The sequence below is a fragment of the Tribolium madens genome, unplaced genomic scaffold (assembly GCF_015345945.1).
Source record: "Tribolium madens isolate multiple individuals breed KSU strain unplaced genomic scaffold, Tmad_KSU_1.1 Scaffold_20;HRSCAF=117;Tcas5.2_LG4, whole genome shotgun sequence".
Classification (NCBI taxonomy): Eukaryota; Metazoa; Arthropoda; class Insecta; order Coleoptera; family Tenebrionidae; genus Tribolium; species Tribolium madens.
Genome location: NW_025400985.1, coordinates 2,225,974 through 2,249,385, shown reverse-complemented (window position 1 = coordinate 2,249,385; position 23,412 = coordinate 2,225,974). Strand labels below are relative to the sequence as shown.

At 31.0% G+C, this 23,412-nt stretch overlaps 1 protein-coding gene across 2 annotated transcripts in view; it reads left to right on the top strand.

Annotated features, from left to right (window-relative positions):
- Nucleotides 1-23,189, top strand: part of LOC123005304 (leucine-rich repeat-containing protein 24-like) — a 39,814-nt gene extending 16,625 nt beyond the window's left edge. Inside the window, exons 1-2 of one of the 2 annotated variants that reach the window (XM_044398986.1) lie at nucleotides 20,455-20,618; nucleotides 21,291-23,189. In XM_044398986.1, the coding sequence (XP_044254921.1) occupies nucleotides 20,478-20,618; nucleotides 21,291-23,189 (2,040 nt within the window). In that variant the 5' untranslated portion in view covers nucleotides 20,455-20,477. Of the gene's footprint in view, nucleotides 1-20,454; nucleotides 20,619-21,290 lie in introns of those variants that run through there. The other variant, XM_044398987.1, reaches the window with a different exon arrangement.
- Nucleotides 23,190-23,412: the final 223 nt, after the last annotated feature.

The following is a 23,412-nucleotide window of genomic DNA, read 5'->3' as shown; positions in this document are numbered from 1 at the left end:
GATTCACCCTGTATAAAATGAATTTAAAAAGGAAACATTCAGTAGGATACTAATTCTTTGAGTCCGGCTTACGAATTACTGGTTGTTTTCCTTTAACATATTTTGTAATCGAATCATTTATCTTAAACTGGCCAATTTTTAACTTGATCTGAAATTTTTAATCGGAAATTTGTGATTTGAAGCAGATATGCACAAATATGCATTATTTCCTGAAATATGCACAAAGTTGCCAAAATATGCATTTGAATTAGCTTATTTTAATCATTACACATTAGATATGCATATAAAACTTACAATTTTGTTGATATACCTTTTAATAACAAATATGCACGAAAAATTCGTAAAATATGCGCATATATATGCACGTATTTTCACAAAAATATACACAAGACATTAGGAAATATTCTCCAATATATGCCAAATATGCATCGACAAGCAAAACTTTTAAGAACAAAAAATCAAAGTCTGAATAAACTTTTATCCTCGAAACTTTGTATTTTCGGCATCTTGAACTGCACACCAGAAAAAATAAATTGGTTTTAAATTCATCTGCAGGCAACTACTTATCCGAATATACCAGGTGAATAAAAAGTATAGAACCAAAGGTTTTTTGCTTAAACTATTTATTTTTTGAAAAAACTAATTGATGAATGATAAAGTACTATAATTAATAATGTGATGTTTTATCAGAAACAAAATTTTTCGAAATTTTCTTTTGTTTTTGAGTTCCACAATTAATTTTTTACCTAATTTTTTTAATGGAAACCCACTAAAAACCATTTTTCTCATGAAGATTAYAATGTAAGAATTATAACTATCTATTTTATATTAAATTAAAAAAATATACTTTTTTACATACTTAAATTACAATTTTTACAAAAAAAATCACATAACTCAAAAACAAAACAAAACTTCCTTCTCAAAATACGTTCATATTTTTTATATTAAGTACTTTAATTTACTATAATCAATATTTTCTGGAGGCAAATAATTTAAAAAAAAAACTGCTTGGTTCCGTACTTTATATTCGCCCTGTATAAAACTAATTTAAAAAGGAAACACTCAGTAGGATACTAATTCTTTGAGACTGGCTTACGAATTATCAATTGTTTTCTCTTTAAAATATTTTGTAATCCGATCATTTTTCGTAAACTGTCCAATTTTTAACTTGAACCGAAATTTTTAATCGAAAATTTGTGATTTTAAGAAAATATGGAAAATATGCACAAATATGCAATATTTCCTAAAATATGCACGAACTTGCCAAATTATGCATTTTTTAATTGGCTTATTTTAAGCAAAAGACATTAGATATGCATAGAAAACTTACAATTTTGTTGATATACCTTTTAATAACAAATATGCACGAAAATTTCGTAAAATATGCACATATATATGCACGTATTTTCACAAAAATATTACACAAGACATTAAGAAATATTCTCCAATATATGCCAAATATGCATCGATATGCAAAACTTTTAAGAACAAAAAATCAAAGTTTGAATAAACTTTTATCCTCGAAACTTTGTATTTTCGGCATCTTGAACTGCACACCAGAAAAAATAAATTGGTTTAAAATTCATTTGCAGGCAACTACTTATCAGAATGGAAGGATTATAGCCATACCAGTTGAATAAAAAAAAAACCAAACGTTTTTTGCTTAAACTATTTATTTTTTGAAAAAACTAATTGATGAATGAGAAAGTACTATAATAATGTGATGTTTTATCAGAAACAAAATTTTTCTAAATTTTCTTTTGGTTATGAGTTCCTCAATTTATTTTTTACCTTATTTTATTTTAATGGAAACCCACTAAAAAAATATTTTTCTGATGAAGATTACTATGTAAGAATTACAACTATCTACTTTATATTAAATTAAAAAAATATATACTTTTTTCACATAACTCAAAAACAAAACAAAACTTCGTTCTCAAATTATATTAAGTATTTTAATTTACATTAATCAATATTTTCTGGAGGCAAATAATTAAAAAAAAAACTGCTTGGTTCCATACTTTATATTCGCCCTGTATAAAACTAATTTAAAAAGGAAACACTCAGCAGGATACTAATTCTTTGAGCCCGGCTTACGAATTTTTAACTTGAACTGAAATTTTTAATCGGAAATTTGTGATTTTAAGAAAATATGGAAAATATGCACAAATATGCAATATTTGATATGCATAGAAAACTTACAATTTTGTTGATGTACCTCTTAATAACAAATATGCATTTTGCATATAATCCTAGCCTTAGTCATTTCCTAAATGGTCTTGAAGGGATAATGACCGGTTCTTTGTTGCAAGTCTTGCTCTCTGATAATTCTTATAAGCGAGGGTTGGCATTGTGTTAGCTAAAAGGGCCAACATTCCCTTGTTAGTGTGGCCATCAGCGTCCGCCGGCAATCGCTTAAAAGGGGCAGTTCTTCGCCCGACCGGCCAAACCATAAAGCAGGAACTGCCTCGTTACAAACGTTCAAAACTTCGTCTGGACGCCCAAGATTCACTTACGCTTCCTTATTTAACCCTGCTGGATGGCTTTATTACATATTGGAGTAATTCCATGCCAAAACGATCACTTTTAAAACTCATTGTTTCTGGTTTTCGTAAATTTGAGATATGTTATAGAATGTCTAAAAATAAACGACACGGATTTCATCGTTTTCGATTTTTTCAATGTTTTTTTCAATTTTTTTCAATTAAATTAAATAGAAAAAATACCAATTACCGTCACTAATAAACAGTTCAAAAAAACACATAATTTCCAATAAGTTATTAACATTTATTTTTCAAAAAATATCAATAATAAATACAAATTCCTCGGTTGAGGAAGAGTACACTCTATACAGGCTGCGCCAGAACTCGCACCCCAGAAAAAAATGCCATATAAGGTAAGATACCAGTTGGAAAAATAATTTTCCAATTTTTTTTGCTATAGGCTATTAAAAGAGGAAACAAGGAAGCTGTGTCCTAAATTAAATAACTCTGTTCAATGTTATTTGTGGCTTTTATTGGCAAAATTTTTGTACTTTTACTAAATAATTATAAAAAAAAAATATACGAGATCATCAGTATCACTAAATAGACATAAAAAAATGTCAAATGTAAAGAAATAAATGTCAAAATTTTTTGACACAAAATTTTTTAAACATTTTTTTCATATCGTATTCCTGGTATCTTACCTTACTTAAAAATTTTGTCTGGGGCGCGAGTTCGGGCGCCCTCTGTATTTTATTTTATTTTCTGATATTGGAATAAAAGTATGTAGATTTCGCGAACCTTTTATGGGTTTCGCTCGACTAAAACGATCAATTAAAAAATAGCAATGTTTTTCAAATTGTCTATTAGTAGTTTTTTTCGTTAAATTGCTAGAAAACAAAATTCTCATTAAAATGTCAAGTTTACTTCGAAAAAAAGCTCTCGTGTAATTATAAGTGACAAAGACAGAGAGCAAACAAAATTTGGAGCCATGGAGACAAGCTGCTACCAAGTTTTTGACCAAAATTTTGACTTGGTAGTTTCCAATTAAAGATGAAACAGACTTTAAGTTTAATCGTTTTTGAAATATTTAGACCTTTTGAAAAAATTTTGGATTTGAATCGTTCTATTCAAAAATTGATAACTCTATCATTTTTTATTATGTTGAAACCGTATTTGGGTATACAAGAGAAAAAGGATACATCTTTCTTCCAATTGTAAAAATAATTAATAAACCGCGAAAATGTAAGATTACGTTTAGGAAACTTCAAATACCCTTAACTCAATTTTTCTAAATGAAACACCTCAATTTTTTCTTCACTAAATGGAGGAGAATTTAGTTCTGCTTCGATCTGTTAACATTCCCTATACCTATGTTTGATAGTTTTCAAGATATAGTAACTTTTTTTGATATTGTGAGAAATTCATTAGTCATTAGCTTTAAAAATAAGAAAAAAATAGGATAACAAAGTTATTCAAATTTAGATTAAATAAATTTAATTTGTATTTACGAAAAAAATAACACAATTGTAAAAAAAAATTGGAGTTTTTTCAGTGAGAAATATCTCGATGGAAAAATATGCAAAAATTATCATCGGTAGTAATGAATTTCTTTCATTGTAAAAAAAAAATAACCGGAAAATCATTAAATTTAGGTATAGGGAATGTTAATACAGATCGATGCAGAATTAAATTCTCTTTGATTTAATGAAGAAAAAATTGGGGCCTTCCATCTGAAAAATTTTAGATACGGGTATTTGAAGTTTCCCAAACGTAACCTTAAAGTTTGTAGGTTTGTTAATTATTTTTCCAATTATAAATATACGAAAGAAAAGATCTAATCTTTCTTTTTCTTATGCCCAGATGCGATTTCAAAATATTTAAAAATGGTAGAGTTAGCGATTTATGGAGAGGAAGATGCAAATCAAAAAAAAATTCAAAAAGTCTAAATATTTCAAAAGCGGTTAAATTTAGGTATAGGGAAGTCTGATAAAAACTTTTTCAAAATCACTTGAGTAATCGAAAAACGCAATAAAATTTCTATTGGAAATAATGAAGTTGACCCATTTTCGGTGTAAACGAAAATATTTTTATAGCAGGATATAAACAATCAAAATTTTAGATAAATATCACTGTTAGTGTGGGGTTTACCCAAAACAGCCTGTATATTAATTTGAAATTTTTTGGTCGTGACTTTTAAAAACAAATTAAAGAAATCCCTATTCTTGCCCATTTTTATTTTTTATAAGAAGACTGTAGGAAGAATTTTTTGATTTATTTTTGGCGTATTGTAGATTACCTACTTATGTTACCGTATTTTTTCATGCAGTTTGAATAATACGTTTTTTCATAAAAAAAAAATAAAAACTATAAAATGAGATAAAAACTCGGTCGTACTGTATGTGTGAGATTGTGTTTTAATTCAGGAACAAGATCCAATTGTAAAAAAACTAATTTGTTTAATGTTTTTCTTAAAAATTCAATTTTTTTTTTCGCTTGAAGACTTGTGTGAACGGCTTTCCGTTGTAAATATTTTTGAAAACTGTAATTTTCTGTAAAAGGACTAAAAATTGCAAAAATCTCAAATAAACGGAATAATAATAAAATAATGAAATAGCAATCGAAAAGCTGCTTTGTAAAAAGTGAGGGCAGTTTACTGAATTTTTGCATTAATTAAGCTCTGAACTAATACTTTAAAAGCATGTTTTCATGCTGAATTCATTAGTGCATGCAAAAGTTGAATCTTTAGAGGTGGAAAAGATCAAAGAATACATTGATGCAGCCGAGTTGAAAACATACAACGTCTTGTTTTAAATTACGGAAGTAAGTCTTACGGGCCTTGTAGAACAACACCAGATCATTGATTTCTCAAAGGAATACAGCAATTTCCTACCCATTATACAATATTTTGTGCTTGTAAAATTTAATACAAAATAAATAAACTAATTTCATACAATAGAATTTCACTCTAATGTGAATCGAATAAGATTTCACAAGTGAGGTAAAAACCTTTGTTTCATCGAAAACCGACAAAATATTCTAACTAGAGAACATTCTAGGGTTTCACGTTAATCAAAACAAAATTGTTGCCTCGGTGTGTGTTTTAATCAAGAATCAAGCAAAATTTGGCTGAAATCGTTTTTACCTGTCTTATTCGCCGTACTTTAGGATAATTAAAATGCCATTACTTTTTTCTCTTCCGGGCTTTTACCATTACAATAAAAAAGATTGGGCAAAAAATAGAAGAGGGATTTCATGTTCTTAATGACTGTTTTAAGGGTTTGTGAAATTAGTTCTTCCAAGTAATAAAAATTATGTTATTTGCTGTGTGGAACCCTACAAATACCTTGAAATGGCATGGATTTGCTGCAGACATCTTGAACCCTCCTCTAGAAGTTACTCTGACAGTTTACTTCTCTAACGTAAACAATACCCTTTAATGGTCCCACAGACGCGACTGGACTTATCTTCTTAATTCGTGTTTTAGTTTAAATTGTCATTGACTTTTGACTTTTTAGCAACAAAAGAACGAAAATAAGCGCTAAAATAAGCTTAATATTTAAGCAAAATGTGCATAAAAAGCACAAAAACTGAAAATATGTCTAAATATACTCATAAGAAAACTTCAATGCTGTAAAAAACTTAATAATAATAATAATCCACACATAGCAAAACGTAAACAAGCGATTTTTTGCCCTCATTTGTATTTTTAAGCCTAGCTTAGTACTCCAACTAAAAAAATTTCTAACTTTTTTAATCGTTGACCGATTTTCTTGAAATTTTTAATGTTGCTGTAAATGGCAAAAAACGCAAAAAAAATGGTCTTTTATTTGAGAATTTGAATTTTTTTTGGACTATTTTGAATCAGAAAATTGCTCATTACGGCCCTGATTTGGTTCAAATTCTCCTAAATTTTGCACTGATTGTACATAAAGAACCAATCTGTCGAATTATACACTTTGTAATTTTTTTCGACTATTTGGCAAGCGGTTTTAGCTCTCATTCGTAAATTTTGGGGCTAGCTTAGCACTTCAACTACAAAATTACTGTAATTTCATTATTTTTTAACCGATTTTGTTCGAATTTTTAATGTTGGCGGTAATGTAAAGGATATTACCGCCAAATAAAGTTATTATTATTAAAGTTATTATTATTAAGAGTGGACTTATCTTCTTAATTCGTGTTTTAGTTTATATTGTCATTGACTTTTCAGCAACAAAAGAACGAAAATAAGCGCTAAAATAAGCACATTTAAGCGAAATATGCATTAAAAGCACAAAAACTGAAAATATGTCTAAAGATATACTTATAATTTTCTTTCAAGAAAACTTCAATGCTGTAAAAAACTTAAAAATAATCCACACATAGCAAAACGTAAACAAGCGATTTTTTGCCCTTATTTGTAATTTTAAGGCTAGCTTAGTACTCCAACTAAAAAATTTCTAACTTCTTTAATCGTTGACCGATTTTCTTGAAATTTTGAATGTTTCTGTAAATCATTCTAAGTGAGCCACCGCTGGCAAAAAAACACAAAAAATGGTTTTTCGTTTGAGAATTTGATTTTTTTTGGACCATTTTGAATCAGAAAATTGCTCATTTCGGCTCTGATTTCGTTCAAATTCTCTTAAATTTAGCACTGATTGTACATAAAGAACCAATCTGGCAAATTATGTACTTTTGAAATTTTTTCGACGATTTGGCAAGCGGTTTTGGCCCTCATTTGTAAATTTTGGGGCTAGCTTAGCACTTCAACTACAAAATTGTTTTAATTTCATTATTTTTTAAGTTCGATTTTTTAATGTTGGCGGTTATTCATTCTAAGTGAGCCACCGCCCAGGAAAAAAACACAAAAACGATCTTTTGTTTAGAAATTTGAATTTTTTTTAACAATTTTAAATGTTTGTACTAAGTTTTGCATTAATGTATGGAAAGAATGAATCTGTCGAGTTATGAATTCTTAAATTTTGTTTATGAAAGATTTGGCAAATAAAGGCTAAAATTGCTAAAAACGACACGAATCGGTGTTTCTGAATGAAAAGTTGAGCAAAATACAAATTTTAGGACACAATAAATGTACTAAATACACAGCGTCAAGTGAATCTTCCAAAAATGTAAAATTTTGACCGTTTGGACACTTGACAGTAAAGAAAATTAATTAAGGTTTATTCTTAAAATAATTATTTTTTATATTGACCATAAAATAAAAAATAAACGATTTTTAAAACAAAAAATTTAATTATTTTTATTTTCCTTGTCGAAAAATCTAAGACGGGGTTTGATTGGTTGAGGCGTACAACGACACTTTAACGACACAATGACACTTTAACGCATTAAACAATTTTTTACTTTTTATTAATCTAATAATCGAAAGTGCAAAAAAAATTTCCGATTATTCGTAAAAACTGTTTTAATTCAATTCAAATTTACTTTGAAAAAGACGCAAAAATAATAAATTTAAATTAATTTTTCCAATTAACCACGAAAAATTAATGTTAGATAAGGGACTATTTCTCTCAGTGGATTCAAAAAAAAAAAAATCATATTAAAGCTGTTATATGATTTAAAAAAAATTCGCGCTTGATTTTCGTAAAAAGCACAAAAACTGGAAATATGTCTAAAAATATACTCATAAGAAAACTTCAATGCTGTAAAAAACTTAAAAATAATTCACACATAGCAAAAATTAGGTTTCAATTTCTTATTTTTACAAACTTTTTTTTAAACTGCCTTGTAGGTAGAGCTAGAAATAAAGTATCTAAACCCAGATTTTATCATTTTTGGATTGAACCGGTTTTGCAACTAGACTCAATTATAAATTATTAGTAACTATTAGTATTAAAGCTAAAAAAAACCTAAAAACTATTAAAAGTAGCATAAAAATAGCACAAAAAATGTTGGATTTAATGTCAACAATTTAATTATTATACAAAAGTAGTAATATTAGTTACGAAATAAATAACTCAAGTTTAGTGGTTTAAATTATTTTTCTTTTTCAACACACTGCAAAGACAATTTTCATCAAAAAACACCAAAAATAGCATAAAACCGCCAAATAAACATAAAAATTGATTTATTTGAAAGAGAAAAATAACCTAAGAATTCGAATCCTAGTCATTATTACCTTGGAATAATTGTCCATTTTTGCGTGATTTAGTCAAATTGCTAAAACCCTAAGCCCCAGTGCAAAGCTGAAGTAGATTAAGAAAGTTCCAAAGTGTTTAAGAACCGCAATTCTAATTGTGAGAGAGTTGTTAAGAATGGATTTGTCGGTAATGAATTCATTGTTAATGCGAAATAAGTGCACACATTGGTCGAAATATTGACGTATCTGTTTGTGGATTGTTGCGAATAATTAGAAACTGGAACAACATTGCGAATTCCAGCCACACAACTCTTTGAAAATCGGTTTTGTTAGGAATCCGAAACTTCCTAGAACGCAACAGCACAAAGAAAGTTTTTGGTACTTAAAGCTGGTTCAGTGATTAAATACACTTGGCTTTGTTGGAGAGAGAAAAGTTCCTTAGAAATTCTAAAGAATCTTAGCTGTCAGATACTTGTTTTCGTCGTTACAGTTAGCAAATTTGTTTTGCAAAATTTTATGCTAATTGAGTCAATTTTGCCAATTGCCAAATTAATTTCGGTTCTTTTACGCATTCAACTCAAGAGCTAAACTTTTCCTTCTCAACTTGAGACTTTATTCAAAGTTTGAGTATTAACTTTGTTAAAAAAAAGATTGTGTCATCTAGCAAATTAAGCTCTTGTTTTAGAACACGTGTCTCTGACGTGATTTAAACAGGCCAACCTTTGGACATAGGCGTAGATAAAACAAATTTACATAAATTCCAACCGAAAATTCTGCCCACACAATTTTATTGATCAACTTTACTCCTGACTCATGAACTTTATTTTGCAACGTCTGGAATGTCAATATTAAAATTATTTTCGTCCAAATCTACTATTTCGGATCAAAGCAAGACGTTTCAATTTTTACATGTTGTTTGATTTAATTTGTAACTTGACTTCAAACGCCGCCAATGAATAAGGGTATGCCATAAATTTTCTAGCACACAACATTTTGCTTGCCATGTTATTCAATTTCAGCAGGAGCGAAGTGCTTTTCGGTTGTACAAACCACTCATAAATAAAATCCCAAATAGTTTGCGCCAAAGAGTTTTTATTAGCAGAGGATCCTCAAACACAAAGTTCATATTTACAGACTTTGTTACAAAGGCCGCATTTAGAACGAAAATAAAATTTTTAGAAAAAAAATTCGTATTAAACGTTATCTCGTCTCTATTTTGTTGCTGAAGACAATATAAATGGGGCTTACGAACACAGTAGAATGAAAATAACAAAGTCAGAACATGTCGAATATCGTGAACATAATGAAAGGCTGTGAGAAATCCGCCTAATGATATTCCTTCAAATACAGGGTGTTCCAGCGAGTTGAAAAAACCCATTAGTGACTTTTAAATGGTAAAATTGATAAAATTATACAGGGTGCGCCAGAGCTAGCACCCCAGAGAAAAATGCCATATAAGGTAAGATACCAGGAACATGGAAAAAATGTAAAAAAAATTATCTATAAAAATTTCGAAGTTATGAGAGTTTAATTTTACTTTCTATCACTCCTATCTTAGTCCCAACACGCATAAAATTGTAATTACATTTGCATAAGGGGCCACTGGAAGCTTTAATTTTAAATTTTTATTTAAATAGAAAACGTTGTAACAAAAGAGTTTTAAAATAGAACACTAAAAGTCACACTTATTAATACAAAAACTTTTATAGGGTGTTTCAGCTAAACCCCACAATGAAAGTAGTAAGAGTTTTAACAATGATATTTATCTAAAAATTTGTATATAGCCATAATCGACACCAAAAAAATATCAAATCTTTTTTTTTAAATTCCTAAATGGCAAAAATAATTTTTGAAGAAGAAGGGTCAAAAAACTACAAATCTCAAAAACGTCTCAACTCACACTTTAGTGAAAAATGTCATGTAAGGTAAGACTCCAGAAACATGGAAAAAATGTTTAAAAAATTCTGTCTTTAAAAATTTATGTTATAAGAGTTTAAATTTTGCACTATGACGCTATTTATTTCTGTTAGAAAAATAATTTTCCAAGTTTTTTTGCTATAAGCTATCAAAAGGGAAACAAGGAAGCTGTGTCCTAAATTGTAACTCTTTAGTAAATAATTATGAAAAAAACATATACAAGATCATCAGCATCCTTAAATAGATATAAAAAATGTCAAATGTCAAAAAATAAATGTCAAAATTTTTTGACAAATAGAATTTTTTAAACATTTTTTTCATGTTCCTGGTATCTTACCTTACTTGAAAATTTTCTCTGGGGCGCGAGTTCTGGCGCACCCTGTATATCATCTAGTCTATCGCCTAAAATTATTTTCAAGTATACAGCGTGTCTCAAAAATAAGTTACAAACTTTTTTTTGATGAGCGTTTTTCGATGTAGATTTTTATGACAATATTTTTAAGCTAAACTTTTATTGGTTGCTTTTGCTTAGTTTTAAAAATAAGACTTTTTTAACGGAAACATGGACTTTTTAAAAACATATTACACAAAAACTAAGACATCTAGAAATATTTTTTTACTACCGCAAAGAAGAAGGTACAAGCTATAAGGTTGTAACATTTTTTTTGGGTGTTGCATTTGCAAAGATAAAAAAATGAAGGCGTATTAAAAGTTCAATAACTTAAAAAAATTAAATGGAACGCCCTATTTATTGTTTTTGCATTTAAAAGATTATTAAATCTTTATAAAATTATTTACTTTTAGGTGTTTATATCAATAACTAAAATGACATTAAAATTTAAACATTAAAAAAAATTACTATTGTTTCAGTAGCCAAAAAGTAGCACAAAAGATGGAAGAAATATGACTTAATCACATTTGTGTTAAACTAAATCCATTATTCTTTAGTTTTGCAATAAAATAATTCGCATTTTAGTATTTATAATCTATTACAATTTATTAATCTTTACAAATGCAAAACACTAGAAAATTGCTACAGCTTTAAATTCTGTACTTTGCTCTTTCCAGAAGTAAAAAAAAATGTGTGTAATAAATTTTTTAAAAAGTGCATGTTTTCGTCAAAAAAACGTCCTATTTCTAAAACCAAGCAAAATCGACTAATAAAATTTTAGTTTAAAAATATTGTTTTAAAAGGCTACATCCAAAAATTCAACGAAACAGACGGTGTTTTAAAAAACACAAATTTGTATCGTAACTTATTTTTGATAATATGTATATTTTACTCAGATATAGAGGTATAGGTATTATTGATACAATTACTATTGAATGTTAAATATCTTTTCATTTATCAATTCTAGACATTAAAAGTTACTTTTTTAGATAGACAATTTATCAATCTATTAGATGCAAAAATAAAAAATAGGGAGTTCCATTTAAATTTTTTAAGTTATTTAACTTTTAACAAACTTCTTAATTTATTAATCTTTACAAATGCAAAACACAAATAAATTGCTACAACTTTAAATTCTGCACTTTCTTCTTTGCACAAGTAAGAAAAAAATTGTTCTAGCTGTCTTAGTTTTTGTGTAATAAATTTTTAAAAAGTGCATGTTTTTGTCAAAAAAAATCGTCTTATTTCTAAAACCAAGCGAAATCGACTAATAAAAGTTTAGCGTAAAAACATTGTGTTAAAAGGCTATATCCAAAAATTCCAAGAAACATACGGTGTTTCATTTAAAAAACACAGGTTGGTATCGTAACTTATTTTGGGACATGCTGTATGGTTGAAAATAATTTTAGGTGATGCACTAGATTAGTATCTATCAATGTCCTATATATTTTTTTAATTTTACCATTTAAAGGACTTTTTCAACTCGCTGGGACCCCCTGTACAGGGTGTTTCAATTCAAACGAGCCCCCACGAATATCTCAGAAATTAACAAGATTTTGCAAAAACGCCAAAACAGACCAATTTTGTTTACAAGGGGGGCAATTTTTGACGTTAACAAAAAAGTAAAGAAAATTAACCTATTTCGTTTTTTGCAAATTAAAAAATTACGTCAAAAAATGTCCCCCTTGAGAACAAAATTGCGCTGTTTTGGCGTTTTTGCAAAAGCTTTTTAGTTTCTGAGATATTCGGGGTGGCTCGTTTTCATTGGAACAGCCTGTATGTTGTTAAATAGGCAACAATTTCGAACGTTAGTGAAAGAATTCTTCCGTCGCTAAAACGTGCCCAGCATCGCAACTGCATTATTTGATCAAATTGTTCTTTGACTTTCGAAATGGTATATTTTTTGATGAAAGGAGTCTTTAACATAATCAAGTTTTACAAGGGAATTAATCGTAGCTAAAAGCTGCTGGATCAAGTCTGCAGATGTAGCTAAGGAGCTTAACAATACCCTCAATTGTGTGGATCTTGCGGTTTCCGGTGCGATTCAGGAGTTGAGAGAAACGCCATATGTAGCCGTAATATAGCTCAATTTACGCGACACTTGCTCTGGAAAGTTCAGATGAGCCGACGTGTAATTAAAATAACACAAACTGCAGGGACAATGTCGATCAAAATGTATAGACAAATTTGTCAGAGTTGTTTGTTTGCCATGGGAAAACGTATTTCGTTGTGATCCGTGTTCCCTTCCCAAGGGAATCATGCAAAGGGAATTGGGCGGCGTTCTATTACCACGCTTAAATTGAAAACCAAGAAGAAATTTCACATTTCTTTCTGCGATTATGTAGCTTTGTGAATAACATATGCCATCATTGATAACCAATACGAAAAGTAAGGCCAAAATGTGCGACTCGTAACAATTTTATCTTTGATATTTTTCCAACCAAGGACGAAAAATTCAACTAATTAAAGAGTAACATTAAAATTTGTTGCTTTTACTTGTTATTGTAACTGAAACTCACTACAAATTAATTTAAACTTCTGAATTACATTTTGATCCAGTCACTTCAACTTCTCTTATAAGTTGAACTTTTCTATGATAGCTAAACTTAAAATTAAAAGTTAAATTTCACAATTGGTATACGAGTATCTTTTAACAAAAATTGTGATTTTCCGATATGAACAATCTTTATTTTTTATAAGTTAAAACCAAGGGACTAACCCGGAAACTTTTTCAATTAACTGGGATCAGATTTCATATTTTCTATAAAACGGCATAGTTTACTTTTTTATTATAATATATCCCAACAAATATCTCGCCAAAGTAAAGTTTTTAATAAAAGATTTATGAATCTGATAGAGATTTAAACAGGGGCAATGCCGCGAGCCCCCCAGAATTTATACAAAACATCTGCAAATCCGATAGGGTTTGACCACATTGCTAATTTTAATTTCTATCACTGCTATCTTAGTCCCAACACGCTTAAAATTGTAAGTTCAATTCCAATTAATTTAATTAAATACAAGAGCTCATCTAAGGGGGCTCAGGGGGCGACCGGAAGCTTTAATTTTTAAAAACGTTCTAACCAAAGTTTTTTGAAATAAAAACATCAAAATGATTTTTAGTCACATTTACTAATTTTTTTTAAACTCAGGAAATGGCAAAAGTATCAATTTTTGAAAAAGGATCAAATGCAAAAGTCGAAAAAAATTAAAAAACGGCATACAGGCTGCGCCAGAACTCACGCCTCAGAGAAAAATTTCAGGTAAGGTAAGATACCAAAAACATGAAAAAATGTTAAAAAATTTCTATCTAAAAAACTTTCAAAGTTATGAGAGTTTAAATTTTGTACTTTGGCTCTAATTATTTCCGTTGGAAAAATAATTTTCCAAGTTTTTTTGCTACAGGCCATTAGAGGAGGAAACAAGAAAGCTATATCCTGAATTGTAACTCAGTTTAATGTTATTTGTGGCTTTTATTGGCAAAATTTTTGTACCTTTACTAAATAATTATATACAGATCATCAGTATCATCAAAAAACATAAAAAAATGTCAAATGTCAAAAAATAAATGTCAAAATTTTTTGACATAGAGTTTTAAACATTTTTTCCATGTTCTTGGTATCTTATCTTACTTGAAATTTTCTTCTGGGGTGCTACTTTTGACCCACCCTGTATATCGAAATGTGCGTTTTTACAGCTGCTATTAAAAATAAAAAAATATATTTAGTATGTTCGCAAATTTCGTTCTAACCAGCTTGAAATTGCATATTTAACTTCGATTAATTTAATTTAATTGCCCAAAGTGAAGTATTTTTATTAAAATTAATGGTTTAGTGGCAATAAATCATGACACGATTTATGTGTTCACACTGTGATTATTCACTTCAAAAACCGTAATACCACCTATCATCAGTATTTTAAACTGTTGTTACAATATCTCTTAGCATCACGCGTGTAAAAATTTCAAAATATTGGAAAACAATTTATGGTTGAAAAGACCTCAGTATTGACGTTGAGTTTTATTCATTTATACGTATTGATTAAAAAGTGAATATAAACGCAACTGAATGATATTAATTTTTAATTACAATGCTGGAATTTATATTTAGTTACATGTGTTCTATTATGAATATAATTCCATTTCCAAGATAAGCATTTTCAATTTTATTTTTCATAATAATTGTGAAAAAAGTCCTTGGTTTTATACAAGGTGATTTATAAAAAACGTCGAGCCCGATTTCAAAAAATTAAGAATTGGTTAAATTCTTTGACCACTATGCCATTTAGAGAAAATCCAAAACTCTCAACTTATCGCCATATAATTTAGTTTTTTGAATTTTAGAAGTCGGGTCATAAATAACACAGGTCAACACGAATTTTGACTTTAGAGGATGAAATTTTGATAGATTTATCGATCAGTTAGACAAAAAAATATACATGGCATGAAAAAGTTCGCTTTTGTATCCAGGAGAACGGTTGATCAATATTTTAGAAAATTCATAGTTTAAATTTTTATTTGAAAAAAAAACCAAACATGTATAAATTTTTATCAGCTTTTAATATTAAAAATTACAAAAAAATACAAAATAGTAAAAAAAAGCTTAAAAGTGTTCTTCGAAATACGCCCCCATGTTGTTTTAAAATTTATCTAAATGAGCATATGTACTTTTAGAGACATTCTGCAGCCTATAGTTTTAAAGTCTTAACATGTTATCAACTAGCTCTCGGTAATTTTCAACTTTGCTATTTCCTAAAAATCCAAAAACCACTCATTTAAAACTGCTCCAATTTTTTGTTGAGCACTAGTAAGTAATTTTCGAAATTTTTCACTGGCAAAAAGTTTTTTTTTTTATTTGTGGACCACCAAAAATTCCAGCTTTAACCTTTGCTTCTATAACTTTGGAAAAAAGTTTTTTATAAATGTAAAAGCTTCAGACCTTTCATCCAGTTTTTTTACGAATTGTTTCATAAGGCCTAACTTGATGTGTAAAGGCAGCATTAATACATTTTCAGGTTCAGCATAGGTTCACATTTAACGTTTAGTTCTCCAATACAAAATTCAGTTCTAAGTGGCCATGATCGTTGAATATACAGGGTGTTTGAGAATTGCGAGCAATTTTAACCACTAATAGGACTTGTCAAAAGAATTCCAACTTTTGTCGAAAGCACGTCATTTCTGAGTTAAAATTAAAAATAAATTGAGGCCGAAAACCGTCCCCGCCTATGTCTTAATACGTTTACAATCATTCATAAGAAAAAACTTTGGAACATAAACAGCGTAAAGACAAAAAAATTATAGCTACATTAGGGTAGATCAGTGTCTATGTTAGTGGGTCAATACTATTATAAAAAATTGAAAAAAAAAAACAATGCACACTTCTTGTACTCTTCGGGCTAGGGAAGGTATAAATTTGAGATGCATACACTAATTCACTAATTATTTCATGTCAACCCCCAAAAAAACACACGTATTTAAATCTGGTGACCGCGGTGGTCATTGGCAACCAATCCATCTCTAGGAAAAATGATTGTTCAATCCATTGGTATAAACTGAAAGAGCTTCATCTTGTAAATACCACATTTTCCAAAAAATCCAGATAAATGGCACTAGTAAACGTTGAGGTGAAATGTGGGGTCCAATTTGATGATCTTCAATGATTGCTGCCCAAACATTTAGTGAAAATCGGTCTTGGAAGTGATGTCCGTATACTAGTTAATTTGGCGTTTGAGTAGTTGGCCATAATGACTTGATTGACAATTTGATTTCAAATCGATGTGCAAAATTCCCCGAAAGCGAATTAACGACTAACTAAACTGACACGTGCAAACAAGTGATAATTTTTTTGGACAAAAAGTTTCCTTTTTTCTGTATAATGCAATTTATTTTTATTGATATTTTTACTTCCAACTAACAAGGACAGACACTGAACGGCTCGTGAAAATCATAGGGGGGAAATTGCAAAAATAAAATTTGGATACGGAATTTGTTTGGTCTTTTCATAACAAATTCTCTTAGTGGTTAAAACATTTGCTCGCAATCCACAAACACCCTGTATAGTGTTGAGCATCCCTCATTAAGAATACTTCTTTAAATATGATAACTCAAGAAATAGGGTTTATTATCATAACTACCACAAAAGCAAACTTTTTAAGGAATATGGGTATTTTTTCTTTATTTTAAAGCATAGTGAATGGAAAAATCAGAAAATAAATTTTAGGACAAAGACATTTTTTTTATGTCGAGGTGTAGTAATTGACCAAAATTGAATTGGGCCCAATTTCGTTCATTTTGTAATAATCCCAGGAAAGCGATTTTCTAGTGGTGGAACTGAGTAATTAAGTTTGAAGATTTGGAATTCATGTGATCATCAATAGTTGAAATTCTCGCAATGTGTGAGCGATTTTAGTTTCGCCCCAAAACCCCCACAACTTGCTCTAATCCAGTTAATCCTCATTCGCTACCTGTCCTATTTAAATCAATACTTGCACTAAACCGTACCCAAAATTGAATTAGGCTAAACTGTCGTTTATAAGCAATCTTTAAGAGCTTGTGATTATGATTATTTTTCTTGTCTTCGTAGACAGTGTAAAGATGCTATTAGTACTGCCTATGACAAATACTTGGTCAGTGTCGAAGAAGATCTTTTTGCTCACCCAAAAAAAATTTGGAATTTTATTAAAAATAAGTCGGTCAGAAATGATTTGCCTCATTTCATGTAATTAGGAGATTCTGAATTAACAGGTCTTAATGCAATTTGTAACGGTTTTAGCCAATTTTTTTTTCTGTGTACTCAAAGGATGGCTATGTTAATTGTAATTTTAACTCAAACAAAATTTTATCACTTAATAATTTGTATATTAGTGTAGATGACATTGAAAAAGCAATGCTAAAATTAAATACTAACAAAAGTCCTGGTCCTGATGGAATACCAGCAATATTCTTAAAAAATTGTTATAAATCTTTGGCGTTACCCTTGTATATAATATTTAATCTGTCGTTGAGTACTGGCATATTTCCAGCATTTTGGAAACAATCATTTATTGTGCCTATTCATAAATCTGGTTCCACGTCCAAAATAGAAAATTACCGTCCAGTGTCAATTTTGTCGGCGATTCCTAAATTATTTGAAACCATTGTACTTTCCAAATTATCTTATCAACTAAGTAGTTTTATAGTTTCAGAACAGCACGGATTCTTTCAAAAACGCTCAACTATTTCTAATCTTTTTTCGTATGTTAATGAAGTTGTGGACTCTGTAAGACAGACTTTAGTAAGACCTTTGATAAGGTCAACCATTCCATTTTATTACAAAATATTACAAAAACTGTCTGTTTATAGATTTGCTGGCTCGCTTTTAGAATGGTTTCACAGTTATCTAACTGATCGATTCCAGCAAGTAAAAATTGGGGGCCACATGTCAGGTTTACAAAGTGTGCTTCAGGTGTACCACAGGGATCTGTTTTGGGTCCACTTTTTTTCATTATTTTTACAAATGATATAGGATGTAATTTTGATAGTGATTATCGTATATTTGCTGATGATCTTAAGATATTTAGAAAGGTTTCGGAATCTCGTGACATTTCTGTATTACAATCTGATTTTAAGTTACAAGACTGGTGTGCAAATAACAAAATGTTTTTAAATGTTGAAAAGTGTCAGTCTATTGTTTTCAGCAGGAAAATCTCTCCAACCTTACCGAATTATTTTATTAATAGTACAAAAATTACAGTAAAACAGTCTGTGAGAGATTTAGGTATATTACTTGATAGTAAATTAACTTTTATTCAACACCCTGAATTTATCATTTGTAGAGCTAATAAGGCACTTGGCTGCATAAAACGTTATTGTCGTGATTTTAGAAATTTTAATTCCATCAAAATGCTATTTGTTTCAATCCTCGAATATGGTTCGATAATCTGGAATCCGAATTATAAAATTCATGTTGGTAGGCTTGAAGCAATACAGTTTAAATTTTTTTAATATATAAAATGGTTGCTGCCTTATTATGTGCAAGATAATTACAATATTTCCTCAAATTATATGTCTCTTTCTACACTTGAAATTAGAAGAAGATATCAGGCTTTATGTTTTGTTTATAAACTTTTAAATAATTTTGATTAATGATACTTCAATACTAAATTTAATTAATTTTCACGTTCCACAGTATAATAGTAGATCAAACCAATTATTCAAAATTTCGTTTGCGCACAATAATTATCTGTTTAATTCTCCTCTAAATGATCTTTTAAGAATTGTAACATGTACAGTGTCAAGTTGGACTTTTTAAATTTTAAATCCTTTAATAGTTTCAAGCGTTTTCTGAAAGTTTCGTTGAGTTAGTCATTTAGTATTCTTTAAAGTTTTCTTTGGTGTCCCATACTCTGTTGGTTTGCATCTGTCGGAGTTTCTTATTTGGCTTATGTTTTAATTTCTTCGGAGTATAATCACTCCAATTTGAAGAATTTTTAGGCTTCATGTTTTTATTTGCACTTTCCTCACTTACTGACTCCTTTACTTGAATTAACTCCTGTGCCTCTGTATTAATTTCTGTGTTTTGGATATTTGTATTATCATCATTATGATTAAAAATTAGCGGTGATTCTTCTGCGCTGTAGTCTAGATTATATTTTGAAGGTGTATCAGTATTTTCAATAAWAATTTCTTCTTGAAAAATACTTGGAACATGTTCTGAATTATAGTATAGTACGCCACTATCACAATCTACATTATTGTTAAATCCTACAACTGTCTTCAAATTTATAGTGCGAAGTACTGCTTGCGTAACGGTATCCAAATCGTAATTAATAGCTGGTCCACCACCAGTTTCTTTAATATGCTTTTTTTTCACCCACTTCTTTCCGAGCTTTAGTTTTGAGGTTGTCAAATTTTGATTTAACTTGTTCTAATGTTCGAGATGTTTGCAAATTTTTGTTATTAAATTCGTTTAACATTTTTAACCATGCTTTTTCCTGTAGATAAAATTGGTTAGTATATCACAAAGGCAATCAGTCTTATAATTAGGGAAATACCTTTTCGGACTGAGAAACTTTATTAGTAGTTTTGCTTTCAATAATATGTTTGTATTTTTCAATCTGTTCTAACAAACAGATCTCTTCTTCTTTTGAAAAATTTGATGATCTTTTGCGCTTTTGATTATTCAAAATTATTTAAATGACGTTTAATTGTAGTAAAGTTGTCAAATTTGAATAATGTCATTTTTAAAATCAAAAATACGTAACGCAAGCGCACGCAAACATAAAAACAGTTCTACCAACTTTACTTAAAGGCACTTTAAGTAAAGATGATGTATTTTTCTATTATGAAATGCAATAACTTTAAAGTCGCTTTAAAGAAACTTTAATTTTTAAATATCCTTTAACTAAAGGGACTTTAAAGGAAGTATTATGAAACTGGGCCTTAGTCATTTAGTATTTTTTAATTATGTTTATATGTGATTTCTTTTCTATTATAATTTTAAAGTATATTTCATTGAAATTGGCATAATAGGTGGCTATGGAATTTCGTATTTAAGTTTGTAGCCCTGTGCATATCCCTGATATAACAACTGATGGGGTTTTTGTTTTTCTTTGATCACTTACCTACATGGTTTATTTAACTGACATGACTGACATTTGTATTCGTTTTTTCACTGTTTTCGTTGGTTGTTCGTTATTCCTACTATTTTTTCAAATTATAATTAAAAGTAGTTCTCTTCAGAACCCCAGATTTAAAGTACACGCTAAGGTATGTTTGAAAACATWATCAATTTCTTTTTGTTCCTGTTTTAGGCATTTTAGGTTAATGGAATCAAATATACCAATTTGAATTAAGCCAAATTATTTTATCCACGGCAAAACACGATTTTTCAGGCTTCAGTACGCGAAGCTTCATTTTGTACAGATTTCCTTTTTCCACTCCGATCGCAACAACTTTACCATTGTTTAAAAATTCACAATTTTGTCCTACATTTTTAATGACAAAATCCAAACCCCTTTTGGCTGCAACTTTCACGGAAAATAAATTGTGTTTCATTTGCGGTGTGAATAAAACGTCTTTTAAAATTCCTGGAAGCCACTTATTATCAACGAAAGTCTGTATTTTCTACAAAGCAAATAGTGTATGTTTTGGTGTCAAAACTACACCTACAAAGGGATGAAACTTTTTATGGAGAAAAACTGTCTCTGAATACCTTTGAAAGAGGGTTCTTGAAAAATAAAATTTTAAGTATCTTAACCTCACTTTTTTTAGTGACAAATTTAGTTCCTTAATATGTAAAGCCTTTTACACATTTAAAGCGCAGTTTACACAATCATGGCCTACTATTATGCCAATTTAAATGAAATGGATTATATCATGACTTAATGTAAAGGATATTACCGTTAAATAAAGTTATTATTTTTATTGTTTTTGTTGCAGGTCTCGCCGATGAGATGCAGTATGTCTTGGAGAGGTGCACTTGTATTTCTCATATTGTCCCTGACTCAGTGTAGTGGTTGTCCGGTTTTCTGTTCGTGCAAGTGGAAGAACGGTAAGCAGACAGTCGAGTGCATCAATAAGGACCTCCTTGTCATTCCCGAAGGTATGGATTCCAGTAGTCAAGTCCTTCAGTTTTGCGGGAACAATTTGCAAACTCTGCAACGCGACAAGTTCCTCAAAATGGACTTAATTAACTTACAAAGGATATATTTGTGTCGTTGCCGCATTACAACCATCGACGATCGGACATTCCGCGGGTTAACAAACCTCGTCGAATTGGATTTGTCCGGTAACTTGCTCGAGACGGTTCCCAGTGAGACGTTCCTCGACTGTCCCTCCCTAATGAGGCTCACACTTAATGCTAATCCTATAAAGACGCTCCGGCGGGCCGCATTCAACCATCTGTCTTTCCTCAACACTATCGAGCTCAGCAATTGCGAGATATCGCACGTGGAAGAGGGGGCTTTCCAGGGGTTGTACAGTCTCGAGTGGTTGCACCTCAACGGGAACAAAATGACGACGTTGCAAGGCGCGACGTATCTCCCGGAGTCTTTAAAAGGGGTGCAACTCCAGGACAATCCATGGGAGTGCGACTGCCACATAGTTGAACTTCACGCTTGGTTGAGGGCTTTCACTATGCCACATTCCGTCGAGCCGCTCTGTAATGGACCAACTCGACTCCGGAGTCGCACAATTAAATCGGTGCCGGTGGGAGAACTCGCTTGTTTACCTGAAGTTTCACCCACGATGTTCTATCTCGAGATTGGGGAAGGGAAAAATGTCTCGCTTTTGTGCCAAGTCAACGCAATTCCTGAAGCGAGGGTCTCCTGGACTTTCCAAGGACAATTACTACAAAACGATTCAATGATTGCACCAGGTGTGCATCTCTTGTATTTCATCGAGGAAGGAAACGTCGAAAAACGAAGCGAGCTTTTCATCTACAATTCAAACAGTGACGATAACGGAACCTTCATATGCAACGCGGAAAATGCAGCAGGACTTGTCCAAGCCAATTTCACAATTCGAGTCATTGTGAAACACGATTCACCACCAATCACAAACGAACTCCCTTTTGAGTTTATCCTAATTACGATGTCAACAGCAGCTGTATCACTCCTCCTCTTACTCCTAGTGATACTCTTATCGGTAATAAGATGTCATCGGAACGCCAAACTGAAAAAGAAACGAAACAACTCAAAAGTCGCTCTTAGTAACTCCGCCAAGGACAATCTCCTCCAAGAGACCCTCGACGAGAAACCCCCAACGCACGAAGAGGAAACCATGTTGTATAACGCCCCCGTGGAGGACATCCCCGTGACCCCAATCCCCCCCTGTCTCTCCCCGTACCAGCTCGAGCAAAACCCTGACCTCATTAACGGCACTGAAAGTGTGGGTCGGTTCACCCCTTTGAAAAAACGCGACTTGTACGTCTACGCCCCTGACGTTCACCTCAACCCCGTTGGGTTGCTCAACTCGGGCTCAAATTGCTACAAGACTCTCCCCTACAACAGGAATAAACGCTCCAATGCTGCCAACCCAGTGGGGAGGTTTTCGCGGGAAGCGGAGTTTCTCTCGCGGACGATGCATCCCTCGTATGAGCACTACAGCGATGTGAGATACACCGCCGATGGGTATCCCGTGAGGACCCACGAGGGGGCTGTCGAGCCCTGCTGTTCCACCACTACGACGGTTAGTTGGCCGTCGTGTGTCCCCGCTAAAGACTGTGTGAAGAGTGTGGGTGCGCAGACTGAGGAGACGAACACCAAAAGTGAGATTAAAGACACGTTAACGGAGAGTTTGGATGAGGGGTACGAAGGGGAAGGGGTGGAGAATCACTGACTTTGCACATTGTGATAACTATTTTTTTAATGTTTGATAGAGTTTTGGTTTAAGTGAGTAGGAGGACTGCCATCTTACGGGTCAGTTAATAAGGCTGAAATATTGCCTAATAAAATTGGAAGGACCATTTTCCCGCATATTATTAATGGCTTTACGAGGTTTACAGTCTATAATTTGCTATAGTGTGGCCATTAAAACTTCTCATATGGCCCACTTGCGACAT